Source organism: Arvicola amphibius, chromosome 3 (genome assembly GCF_903992535.2).
Source record: "Arvicola amphibius chromosome 3, mArvAmp1.2, whole genome shotgun sequence".
NCBI classification, from domain to species: Eukaryota; Metazoa; Chordata; class Mammalia; order Rodentia; family Cricetidae; genus Arvicola; species Arvicola amphibius.
This window is the reverse complement of record NC_052049.1, coordinates 127,719,812-127,733,753: the sequence shown is the minus strand read 5'-3', so window position 1 is coordinate 127,733,753 and position 13,942 is coordinate 127,719,812. Positions and strand designations below refer to the sequence as shown.

Sequence of the window (13,942 nt, the reverse complement as noted above, 5' to 3'; positions counted from 1 at the left end):
CCTTTGGAAGAGCAGGCAATGCTCTTAACTGCTGAGCCATCTCTCCAGCCCCTCTTTTCTAACATTTTAAAAATTGTTCTGGGCTAGAAAATTATTACAGGTGAAAGCCACAAAGAACTTTACTAGTTAAAAAAAATGACTTAGGCTGGGCGTTGATTCTTCACACCTTAATCCCAGTACTTGGGAGAGGAGACAGAGGCAGGTAGACCTCTGGGAGTTCAAGGCCAGCCTGCTCTACAAAGAGCTAGTTCCAAAGACAGCTAGGGCTGTTACAAAGAATCTCTATCTCGAACTCCCCCCCCCCCCATGATTACCAGTGATGAGAGTATAAGTGTATAGTCCTCAAACTAGCTAAACTTGGTTATATTTTAGCTTGATTTTGAAGCCAGAATTTATATTCTTTTTCTTTCAGAATAATCAAGCAGATCTAGAAAATGCCACAGAGGTGCTTTCGGGCTACCTCGAACGAGATATTTCCCAAGATTCTCTGCAGGATATAAAGCAGAAAGTACAAGATAAGTACAGGTGAGATTTTTATAGCTGGTGAGTAAAATATTCTGCCAGTGGTGAAATTTTGTACGGTTGACCTTGCTTCTGTGTGTCCCAGATTCCTTCTGTCGATTGGGAAAAAAGTTGCAGAGAGTTACTGATCAAGAATAGAAGAGAAACCTAGCCATGTATTCTAATGGCTCATTCTTTTGCAGTTGAAATCCGTACACCATAGAGAAGAAAAACTTTAAAAGGAATAAGTAGCCATTAGCAATGAGGAGGTGATCATAGGGTGTTGGTTTTATCCAGGGACTCTTGTGGGTCATGCTTCTTTACAAGTGAATTATGCATTCATTTTAGAGTTTTTGTTAGCTTTTATCTTTAGGAGAAATTTGGCTCAGGGGTAAATAGCAGTTCAGGATTGGATGCTTCCTCAACATAAAGCTTTCTTTCAGTTTTTTTTTTTCATATGCTTGTATTTCTTTTTAAAAATGAGGTTTTTTTTTTAATTTATATATATTTGTGTGGGAGTGTGTGCATGTGTTTTGATATCCAAAGAGGCCAGAAAAGGGTGTCATATTACCTCCTGCTAGAGTTACAGGCAGTTGTGAGCCACCATATTGTGGGTTCTGGGAATTGAACGTAGATCCTCTGGAAAAGCAAGAAGTGCTTGTTACCACTGAGCCATCCTATCATCCCCTGATATCTTTTTAATAGTACTAAGGGAACTGGAAATATGGAAGGCCTGGAGATTTAATCTCAATATCTTCACTATCTTCACTTCCATTTACTAACTGTAATTATTACAATGTGTTTTTAGAGTTAATCAGGACTTAATAGATGGCCCATGAAATTAAGCTTTTGCAGGGAGTGGTGGGGGGGTTAGTTTTTGAGAAGGATTCTCTGTATAAAACCTCTGACTGTCCTGAAGCTTCTTTTGTAGACCAGGCTGGCCATAAACTCAGTAGAGAGGTAGCTATCACAGCCCAGCTGAAATTCCTTATAATTTATGCAACTATGGGTTTTAATCATTGTTTCTAGGCTCAGTCACATCTTCTAAAACATGAGGGCTCTAAAATAATTTCCTGAACTGGAAATCTGAGTTTGAAAAAAAATAATCTTGGGCTGGAAGAATAGATCAGTGGTAGAGTGTTTGTTTAGCATGCACAGGGTCCTGGGTTTGATTTATTTCCACCAGTGAAAGAAACCAAAAAACAGCTCTTAGAACAGTTAGAAGTAGTGTGATGTGTCTGTACAGATAGACCATAGTAATAGCAGGTGCTTATTTCAAAGTCTGGGCAAACTATAGTAGTAGTACTTTTTAAAAGTGGGTAAAAATGCCTCTTTTTTTCATTATCAGGGGCTGGATGACAAGTTGTTTTGTTTTGTTTTGTTTTCTCTTTGATTACAGATACTGTGAGAGTCGACGAAGGGTTTTGTTACAGCATGTGCATGAAGGCTATGAAAAAGATCTGTGGGAGTACATTGAGGACTGAGAATGGCCCTGCATAAAATGAACTCTGAAAACTTTACCATCTAGAGTGCTCATGCAATTAAAACAAAACAAACACAAACACAAACAAGGAGGCACTAAGCCTATTCTGACACTGCTGGTCTGTAGTACCAGAATTCTGTTTTGTTAACGGAAAGTTTAAGTAAATTATATTGTAATAAAAAAGGTAGATAAACCATTGTACAACAGTATTCTAGGCCGCCAACAAAGTGTGACAGACACACAAAAAGCCCTCCAACTTTAACTTGTAACGTAGCTTCATTCTCAAAGCTGACTTCCTTTTTCTTTTTCCTGAGTGTAGTACAGTTAAAATTTCAGATAGCTCCTTGACACTGCTTTTCATGTCCAAATCAGCCATTTTGTTGTACTTTGGTAAAGGACCTCTTCCCCTTCCTCCCCTGCACATATACCACACACAGTTGGACTCACTTTCTCTCATACTCTAAGGTCATGAGTGAATAATGATTAGCTACTTGTAAAGGAAATTCTTGGGAGGGGAAACGGGGTAGGCAGCAAGAGGATTAAGCAAAAAACACAAAAACTTTGTATATGACTTTTAAAACAAGAGGACAACACAGTATTTTTCAAAATTGTATATAGCGCATATGCATGGATAAAGCAAGCGTGGCACGTGTTTGCATAATGTTTAATTACAAAAATATTTATTCTTTAAAAAGCTTCAAGATTATGTCTATTTGCTGTGCATTTTCTTTCAGTTGGCTTTATCTTTCTAGGGTTGGGGTTGGGATAAGGGTATGTTTGTTAAGCACCTCTGCAAAACCTAACTAGAGTGCTTCAGTTTCCCTTTCCTGAGGTCAGTTTGCCCTTTCTGGTTTGGTTCTGCCTTTTGCTGGCCATGGGCCTCATGCCTTGAATTCCCAGCTTCTAGATGTAGAACAAGGGAGTCAAGTCCTGAGCAAATGCCGTGGCCTGTTAAAGACTACAAGTGGTTTTGTTGCTTCACCTCATGAATGATCCTGTCCCAACTTACTCTTCCTGTGTGGCCTTGATGCCTCTATCCCAGCCCATGTGCCCATGTAATGTACAGGGCTGTAGGCTTCCTAGGCTCCCCATTACATCTGGAGGAAATTTTCAAAATTTCTTTTCCTGTTTTATTTTTCCTGAATTGCTGCTTTGAGCCTTTTAAATTTTTAGTTATGGCTCGTTTCTCATCCCTTCTATATGTTAGGGTGTTGAATACAGTGTTTTCACTTTAAGTATAAATAAATAGCCATTCACTTAGTTTGAGATTGTGAATTTTAAATGGTGGATATTGAAATTGCTTGTGTGTGTTACGGTGGGTTCAGTTTGAAGGCAAACACCACTGGAACATTGATACTCCCATCCAGTGCATTTGAGTAGGAATCACTGAGTTTGCTTCTTTTCTATTGTCAGCATATAGGAGAATTAATAATGCATTTTAGCTGTGATGTCCATTTTTATGAAATTTCTACTAAAAGCTATGTTAAAAGTAAAGGATGGTGGTGGTTTTATTAACTATATACCTGTTTAGGCCATTCTGCCTGTGGTATTTTTCAACAGGTCAGCATCCCTAAGACTGTCAGTTTTATATTTGAGTGCAGAGTGAACTAGGCAACTAGATCAAGAGGTATAACTATTAAATGCCAGTTTTGGCTGAGGACCTCTTTGTCTTCCTTTAACTGTCTTGTGCCTAGGGAGTGTTTACCATTTGTGAGGCAGCTGTGTCTGTTCTTGCATTGTACATCTTATTACTCCATTGGGAAGTAGGTTCACTTTCCTCTGGCTTTTTGCCTAAGTTAGGCTTTGCTGAATCACCCTACTTTTCCTTTTAGAAAGGTTGTTACATGAGATGTACTTGCAACTGTTCTTTTCCCATCAAAAATCAGTGAATGTTTGCTGAGTATATTATGCTGCTTTCATAAACTACTTGTCGCTTTAGGATCAACTTTACATCTTTTTTCTTCCCTTTCCTTGTCACCTCAGGTGCAAATCTGAACTCATGTCTGCTTTTCCATTTTCTCTTTGCCCTCTCTTTTTCCCCACTATCCATCTGACTTTATTTTAAATAATTGCATCAATCTTTAAAAAAAATAAACATTTATCAAAACCAACGAGATTTCAAAGAAAGCTCAAAGTAAGTTCCTTTTCCTGGTGACTTTGAAAAGCAACCAGAATTGTCACATAAATATATGTGGTCCCTTAAACTGCTTTGTGTGCGTAGTGTTTTAGAACAGTTAACTTCGCAGTGTCTTGGTCTGAGTGTCAGAAGTCCTCTTTACACGCTGCCCTTGCACAAGTATCCAAGAGTGTGTGCACCTTATAGTCTCAGTCCCTGCCCATGAGGGATAGTGCAGTTGGTGACACTTTGTAGTCCCGGTGCTCACATGGGACCTGAGGGTATTGCACTCATAATTCGTGTGGATCAAGGTGAATTGGCCTTTCTGCTACATCCAAGCTCTTAACAACTGTCTCCATATCTAAGAGTTTCCAGAATTTAACTGCTTTTGTTAGTCGCTTCAGTGCCCCCAGCTGGGATAGGCAAGCCATATTGTTAGACAGCTTCCCTATTTGACCTACCTAAGTCTCTCAGAGGGCTCTACTTACAGTAAGCACCAGGTTCTCCTTGTGTTTTTGAGGTCAGTTATATTGTAGGTGCATGCTTCATTTGAACAATTCATTGAGCAGCAGGTGAACTTTCAATGATTTCTAATAAAATTTTGATCCAAAGCTCAGGAGACATAAAATTGTGGTAAATGGAGTAGCATATAACATCACCAGACTCTAAATTCTTTGTAATTTGCTGCAACCCAGATTGTATATGTTTTATGTGTGTTTAAATAAATATATTAAAGACACACGTGTATACATACATACCAGTAGATCCAAGACTGACTGACTTGGTTTGATATGGTTGAATCTGCAGTGTAATGTGTGGTTCACCTGTGATTAGGAGTTGAAACTTAGAACAAGAGAGTTAAAGGATTTAATGTAACATTATTTTAGCCACATATCCCAATATAGAGCACTTGGGGGATGGGGTGGGGTGGGTTGGTGAGACAATCAGATCGATAAATTGATTAAATGCTCCTAACCCTGTAATTTCGTGCATAGAGCACCTTGTGCTGTGGAAATAACTGTTCTTAGATTTTCATTGTAACTGGACTGTTCAGGTTGCCCAGAGGGAAAGAACATTCCTAATTCTAATAAAATAAACGTTTATTTTGTTATTCCATTAGTTACTTATGTTTATTTTTATAGTTGAAAACAGGTGACTTAGGTGGATAACAGCCACCTGTATAATGTGCCTTATTCACTGTTCCTGTTTAACATAAACTGTCAAGTATTGGTTCAGGTCCTAGGTAGGGAACTGTGAATGAGACCATCCCCAACACTTAAATTGGCTAATGCAACTTTCAGAAATACTTCTGAAAGCTTTTTGGCTTCCTAATTGCAAGCACTGAATTTAGATATGATATTTAAAACATTATTCTCAGCCTCAAAAGTACTTCACCTTATTTATAGAAGCTGATGGTCAGTATAAAGCAGACTCTAAGCTGAAGATGCTTCTGGATATTGTTAATGTTAGATACTATAACTAAGTCCAGACTTCAGGACAGTTGGGTCTTATCCTACCTATAGTCTTACAGTTCGTCACTTTCATCTTCAAAGCACTTACTCTAAAACAAGTGGAGTAAAGATTGCTGTCTTCATAGAAATGGAAAATAAGAATATGATTAAATAACTTAAGTTTCACAATTCTATCTAGGACCCAAGCAGCATTCAACTACCTCTGTCTGTACCATTTTCTTATTCTGGTCTCAGAGTGATGATATCCAGGACCAGAAGTGGCTTTTAATGCTGTGCTTCTAAAGCATACTTTGACATTAGTAAAGCATGGCAGTGCTCCTTTTAGAGGGTTACTGTTTCATACACCATTGTAGTCCTGATTTCCTCTAGAAACCAGTGGTGACTAGAAAAGAGCCCTTCCCCACTGGCAGATTTGGCAGACAGTGCCCATATATATCATATTTGAAGTCATAGTTCCCAGTGGCAGCCAGACCACATATGACAGTTGAGAATAGCTTAGTATAACTAAAGGATATTTGCAGTTGACCTTGAATATGGATAGCCTGCTGGGACTTGCTAAAAGGTTTCTTTTATACATTATAACTGAAAAATGCAGAGAGCAGCAGCTAATGTTTTCTTTTTGGTTCTTTTAAAGACAAGATCTTAGCCAGGAAGTGGTGGCACACACCTTTAATTCCAGCACTCTGGAGGCAGAGGCAGTCAGATCTCTGTGAGTTTGTGGTCAGCCTGGTCTACAGAGCGAGTTCCAGGACAGCTAAAACTAAAAACTAAACAAACTAAAAACTTTACGTAGCCTAGATGAGTCTTGAGTCTAGAACTTAGGTAACCAAGGATGGCCTTGAACTGCTGACCATCCTGCCTCTGTCAAGTGCTAGAATGACAGGCAGGTACCACTAAACCCAGCTTATCATTTGATCTCAGCATTTATCCCTGCAACTGGAGAGTCTAGTAGTTTTGAATTTTGGGTTTTTGTTTGCTTTTTCAAGGGTGTTTGTTTTCCTGTTTTGTTTGTTTTTGTATTACCTCAGAGTCTCAGCACTATAGCTCAGGCTGACCTCCAATTTAAAACTTTTCCTCCTGCCTCCTGGGTGCTGGGATTACAGGTGTGTACTACCATACCTATCACCTTGGGAATTTTTTTTTTAATGGGAAATCTTGGCTCCTTCAGAGATGAAAATTGTGGACTGTTAAGATTTCCTTTTTCATTTTTCTTTGGGGAAGTTGGTATATATTTTAAAGAATGTACATTGTTTTTCAAGTTAAACTAGCCTACCTAATAGCTTAGAAGCCCTCAATTGAAAGTCAGTTCTAAGAATAAAAGAAACTTTGACATTTTCTCGGTGTGTGTGTGTGTGTGAGAGAGAGAGAGAGAGAGAGGAAGAGAGAGAGGAGAGAGAGAGACCTACTGATCTTTCTCAAGCATTTAATGAGAGGAGTAACACTTTTCTTGGACAAAATGTGGTTGGGGCCATGGTGGTTTTCACTGTAGTTGCCAAATTATAAAACAGTCTTCACTTTAGTACTTAGCATCTCTGACAATGCATCCATCCATGAGGGATTCAGGGATTTCAAACTAAATTAGGTAAATAGGGTACATTACTCCCACTCGAGCTGGATTCTAAGAAAACTGTCAGGAGTTCATAGTTTCCATACTTGTCATATTCCACATATAATCTTTTATGTTGGTTTTTTAAAATTAGGAATATTTTGGGGATCAAAATTAATGGGTAAAATCTTTTTATAAAACAAATAAATATTTAAGTCTTACTGATTAGTTTTCTATAGGACAAAACACCATGACCAAGGCAACAAACAAGAGAAAGTGTTTAATTGGACTTACAGTTTCAGATGGTTAGAGCTCATGATGGCTGAGGGTTCACATCTTGATGCTCAAGTAGGAGGCAGAGGGAGTACACTGGGAATGATGGCATTAGATTTTTGGAATGGAATAGCTTGCCCTGAGTGACATACCTCCTCCAAGGCACGTCTTCTAATATTTCCCAAACAGTTCCACCCACTGGGGACCAAGTATTGAAATAATGAGCCTATGTGAATCATTGTCATCTAAATCACCAGTTACCTTTCCCATTTTGGTGAAAATGGGTAGTCATCCCCATTAATTAAATTGCTTCAATACAGCGTTGGGCACTGGGGGTTCAACAGTCCACTGAAGGGGTCTGTCAATTGTGTGAAGCTGTTAAGCAAGGTTGTTCATGCAAATGGGTGGCCCTGTAACCCAGCCAGTTACCAAGTGGAGTCACATCTGGCCACTTGACACTATCCAGATAGCCTTAGCAAAGTACCTGCTGGACCTTAAAGACTTCTAATATTAGGTTTTTCTAGGAACTCGGTGGCAAATTTTTTGTTGAAAACTTCAGATGAATCCAGCAATTTCTCATATTTAGGAGCCACCCTATTTTAATGAGTTAAGAAGTAACAGGACCTTATATTTTCAGACCCTTCAAAGATTGCCAATCCTGACATGATGACATTGGCTCTATATGCATAAAGTAACATTTCCTGGGGACTACTTGGTGCCTTAACTAGCACCTATAAAGTGTTCCTCACTGACTACACCTGTGTGAAAGTGACTCATTAACTTTGCAAGCTCCTTGCAGTCTGCCAGAAAAGGCAAAAAGTCAAGATTTCTGTATACAGAATAAAACAGTGCTGTACAAGTCACATCAATAGCTTTTTAAGTCTTACGCCATGGAGATCCAGCTCTCCGGAGGAGTTGGTTCAGACAGGGATTCAGGAATTTGTATCCTAAAACTTTAATGGACCCTATCAACAGATGAATACTTCCTTGGGGTGTAATATAAAATAATATCTTGCCCTTACAGATGACCTTGTGGGCTTAACTGGGCAGCAGACATTCTAATGAGATGCTCAAAAGTCGTCAAGTACATTCTCTCAGATCATTTATAACTTCATTGCTGCTACTCCTGGTATGAATGATGTTTGCTTATTAATAAATTCCTATCACATATCCTGGCTTGTGGTTCATTTCTACATGTATAAGGCAAATAGAATTTTCTAATAGAAAAATATGACCTAAATTTTCACATGAATTGGAAAAGATGTACTTTCAATATTTTACTTAGTATGAGGCAGGATCTTGCTATAATTACATATTGTTCTAGGATGGCCTCTTAAGTTGCAACCCTTTTGGTTCTGGGATTTTAGGTGTGTGCCACTATTCCCTGTCTAGGGAGTGATTTGGAGCACTGTAAAGATCATGACAGTAAACACCAGAGAATATGCTTTGAGAAGGGTGGTAATACTGTTCTCTATGCCTTCACCCTCCCAGAATTTATTTTGACTAGCTTGCAATAAGGCCAACAAAATAATGTAATTTAAAGAACTCCATGATGTATTGTAAAAATCAAATGAGTAATGTCAGTGCCTCACAATGACCAAATGTTAGCATACTAACTCATGGGATCAGATGGCTGGTTCCAGGAAACTGCTTCGTAGATTACAAAATGCTATTTATTTAGAGGACACTGAGTGTCTTTAAGATAAATTTCATAATCTAGGGCTTTGCCCTAAACAGACGAGAGCCCACAAATCACACTGAAGAAAACAGAATTGGAAACACATGCTACTGGAATAGTACTTCTATATCCATCATGTGTTTAACTGGTTATACTGTACACATCTTAAGTTTAGGTGGATATTTTAAGAACTGTGATCACGTGTAATAACGCAAAAATGTGCAGGAGAATACTATTAAGCTCTCTTTGAAGTCATATTTGAGGCCCCTTTCCAGTGCTCTCTTGCCGGCTTTAGCCACTCAAGATCAGTCCTGAGCTTCATATAAATGGGTCGTATTTACTTGGGTGGCTAATTTATAATGCTTTAAAGATTATTCAAATTAATGTGTTAGATTATTCTGTGTAGTACATATTATACATAATACCAGCTTCTAAAATTTCCTACTAATAACTTGTTTCCTATTGGGGCAACATGAGTTTTTAATTTTTTTAAAGTCATCATGTGTATGGGTGTTTTGCCTGAATATAGGTCTCTATCTTTGGAAGGCTCTGTATCCCCTAGAACTAGAGTTATAGATGGCTGTAAGCCTCCATGTGGATAATGGGTCCTCTTGCAAGAGCAGCCAGTGCTCTTAACCCATCTCTGCAGGCCGTACTCTGATGTTTTTGGATACATGCTTTCTTTTCTCCTGGTTAAATATCTAGTAGTAAAACATTGCTGGGTCACATGGTTACTTTATATTTAAGGTAATAAACTGTCCTATACAAAAGGTACATCATTTTGTATGCCTATGAGTGGTGTATGCAATCTCTAGTTTCTCCATATCTAAACATTTCCTGTTGTCAGTGGTTTGTTTTTAAGACAGGAGTTTGTGTAGCTCAGGCTGGACTTGAATTTAAGATGCTCCTAACTCAGCCTCCTGAGCACTAGGATTATAAGCATGCAACACCACATCTAGCTCTATCACTGTTTACTTTTCTTACTAGCCATCTTAGTGGGCAGGAAATTAATGTAATTTTAATTTATGTTATTTTCCCTTGGTGATATATACTCCATTTTCAAGGTTGGAATGTAGCTGTGTTGAGTGCTTGCCTAGCCTGTATGAAATACTTAGGATCTGGCATGGAAATTATGACAATTACTATTTTACATTATTGGGCATTAAACCTGCCCTTGTGCATGGTAGACCTACTTTTTACTTCATTTTATTTATTTTGACACAGGGTCTTGTTATTTTGCCCAGCTGGCTTCAAATCCCTGGGCTCAAATGATCTTCCTAACTCAGTCCCTGCTGTTTCTGAGACTGAAGCCTCTGTGCTACGGTGTCCAGCTTGTAATTTTATATTTTTACTTTTATACATTTTGTGATTTATTATTTTATGAGTTTAATGTCATAATTGAACTCATAATCCAGCATGTTTTCTGCTGGAAATTTAACGATGATCCATCTCAAGTTGTTTAAACTTTTATGGTGCTTTACATTTAGGTGATCCAAAGCTCAAGGTTGATTTCTGATAAGAGAACCACATTTTATTTCAACATGGACATTCAGTTCCGGCAGCTTATTTAAAGGGTTTCTATCTCCCATTAGCTCTAGGTTGGCATTTAGGTTGAAACACAGGTTGAAAATCTTGATAGGTTGCATTAAAATCAGGTCAGTTTAGGAAGAATATTTTATTAAGGATGAGTTCAACTCTGTCTATGAACATCGTATATATCTTGCCATTTATGTTTTTGTTTACTTTTTTTCTCCTTGTGTTTTGAGGTAGGGTCTCAAGTAGCCCATGTTGGCCTTGAATTTACTATATGTAACTAGAAATGACTAAATACCTCAAGTACTGGGGTTGCAGGCATGTGTACCATGCTTAGCTATTTAGGATTTCTTAATTTTTTCCTAGTAGTGCTTTGAAGTTTCCCTTAGTTTTTGCTCTTGGGTATTTGAAAATAATACATACATACATACATACACATACACACACATTACATTTAGTTTTTTATTTTGTTTTGTTTTTAGACAGGATCTCATGCTTGTAGCACAAGCTATCCTTGAACTTAAATTTTCCTGCCTCAACCACTTGAGTACTATTGTTATAGATGTAAGTGACCATGCCAGGCTGATTTTTATTTTAAAAATACTAATTTTTAAATGCCATTTTTAGTTTTGCTGTTATAAAGAAATAAAATTGATCTTACATATTGATCTTAAGCCATTTACTAAACCTATTAGTTCTAGAAATAGCTCAGTGGGTTACAAATATGCAAAATCATTTCTGCAAATGATGTTTTTACTTTTGTTTTCATATTTTTTGCCTGTTTGGGGCATACATGCCACAATACATGTGTGGAGATCAGAGGGCAATGTTCTTTTCTTCCACCTTGCTGAGGTAGTGCCTGTTGTTTCTGATGCTGGCTGGCTTACTCCATGTTAGATAACCCACCACTTCTAACGTTTTACAAGGGAATTGAACTCAGGTTGTCAGGTTTGTTGCAGCAACAGTTTTTATCTTTTGGACATTTTCCATGTTCCCCCTTTGAATTGTATGCTTGTTTTGTTTTGCCCTTCCATCCTGGTGCTAAAACCTAGTACAGTGCTAGAAAAATGTCACAGTGACTTTCTGGTTCTGTTCCCAGAATCAGAGAGAAGGATTTTTAATTTTTTTTATTTCATTTTTTGGTTTTTGGAGACATGTTTTCTCTGTAGCTTTGGAGCCTGTCCTGGAACTACCTCTTGTAGACTAGGCAGGCCTTGAACGCACAGAGATCTGCTTGCCTCTGCCTCCAGGGTGCTGGGATTAAAGATGTGCCCCACCATCCAGCATAGAGATATTTTATTGGGTTTTGATTGTGATTTAGTGGTAAGTTTTTTGTTGTCGTTGTTATTTTGTTTTTAAGATAGTGTTTCTCTATAACAGCCATAGCTGTCCTTTAACTAGCTTTCTACAAAGGCTGACCTCGAATGCAGAGACCTACCTGCCCCTGCCTCCCAAATGCTTGGATTAAAGTTGTGCGCCACCACTGCCCAGTTCTAGTGGTAAATTATTTAAATATATGTACCTTGCAAACCTGTAGGAGTTCATTTCTATCTGTATTTTACTGAGCATTTTTATTAGGAAGCATTGCTAAATTTTATCAGATGCTTTTCTGATTCTAAGTGTCATAGAGTTTTGTAGTGTAAAGAATTAACAGACTTTAACAGACTATACCATGGGCTAAATACAGTTCAAGGGCTTTGTACATTAAACCCTTGAGCTATTTTTAAAAGTTTAAGCTGCAGGCTGTACTCTAGTTACTGTCCAGTCTGCTGCCTGCCTATCTGCAGGCAAGTATAGTCTATTAAAGGGAGGGTTAAGATGACTCAGCAGGTAAAGTGGTGCATGCTGCTGAATAATGGCCCGAGTTCCATCCCCAAGACACATAGGGTAGGAAAGAACCAGTTCTGGCAAGTTGTCCTCTCACATCCACACACACACACACACACACACACACACACACACACACACACACACACACACACACGTACAAGCTTCTCCTAGTGAAGATAAATGTCATTTTTAAAAATGGAGGGGGAAAGGTTTCAGAAGGGGAGAGGAAGAAGAGCCACAGATACGTACATTGTAAAGCTTAAAGTACTCTTGCTACTAAGCCTGGCAGTGCTGGCACACACCTCTGATCCCAGCAGAGGCAGATAGGTGGACTTCTGAGTTCGAGGCCAGCCTGGTCTACAGAGTGAGTTCCAAGATAGCCAGGGCTACTCAGCGAAACCCTGTCTTGAAAAACCAAAACCAAACCAAAACCAAACAAACAAACAAACAAAAAAAAAACAGTACTCTTGTTCCCTCTCACTCTACAGTAACATTGTCCAAGGTGATGGGAATATACATTGTACTTAAAAATATGGTAGCTAATTGATGGTTATTGAACACTTAGATGTGGCTAGTATAAATGGAATTTTATTTTCAGTGAATTTATAATTTAAAAACCTAATATGTTCTGTATGGTCTGTGTAGAACTAGAAATCACATATATATGTATGTTGTATATGGTACTTTAATACTTTCATGATTTTTATATATCTATAAACTTTAGAGTACATACTATTATTCTTCCTGGTTTCCAGTAAACCTAAGGTTTTATCTGATCTAATTTCTCAAGTCTGAATGCCAGGGATTAAACCACACTCACTAGGCAGTTGCTCTACCAGTAAATTGTACCTCCAGCCCTCCACTCTCCTTTCTCTAGAAATGACTTCTCTGACTTTTCATTGGTGGAAGAATGTATTTTGCTTTTTTTATTTGTGAGGGCTGTTTTATTTGGATACAGAATTGTTATATTCTGTTTGGGACAGGGTCTCGTGTAGCCCAGGCTGGCCTCAGATTTGCTGTGTAGTAAGGATAATCTTCTGATCCCCCTGTCGCCTCCTTCCAAGTGATTATGTTTTGGGTATAGACTTCTGATTCCATGCTGACCTTTTATTCTTTCAGGACTTCAAAGAAGTTATTTAATTGTACTCTGCCCTTGGGTGTTTTGCTCAAGTTTTTACTACCTGTAATGTCCCTCCTCCCAAGGTTGCAGTTTTGCTGTAGTAGTTTAGCCAGTTGCCTGCGATACATCTAGCTAAGTTGTTTTGTTTTGTTTTCAAAAAGAGATTTTTGTTTTGTTTTGTTTTTCAAGACAGGGTTTCTCTGTGTAACAGCCCTGGCTGTCCTGGAACTTGCCACGTAGATCAGGCTGGCCTTGAACTCAGAGATCCGCCTGTCTCTGCTTCCCAAATGCTGGGATTAAAGGTGTGCACCACCATCACCTGTCCAAAGAAAGATTTGTATTATTTTAAAATGATGTGTATGTGTGTGTTCCAGCATGTAAGTATGTGCA

The 13,942-nt window shown here is 38.3% G+C and overlaps 1 protein-coding gene across 1 annotated transcript in view; it reads left to right on the top strand.

The window, feature by feature from the left end:
• Arih1 (ariadne RBR E3 ubiquitin protein ligase 1) overlaps positions 1 to 5,211 on the top strand; it is a 96,154-nt gene extending 90,943 nt beyond the window's left edge. The window contains exons 13-14 of the mRNA XM_038321609.2: positions 413 to 525; positions 1,901 to 5,211. Coding sequence (XP_038177537.1) covers positions 413 to 525; positions 1,901 to 1,985 — 198 coding nt within the window. The 3' untranslated portion in view covers positions 1,986 to 5,211. The remainder of the gene's footprint in view (positions 1 to 412; positions 526 to 1,900) is intronic.
• The last annotated feature ends 8,731 nt before the right edge of the window (positions 5,212 to 13,942 follow it).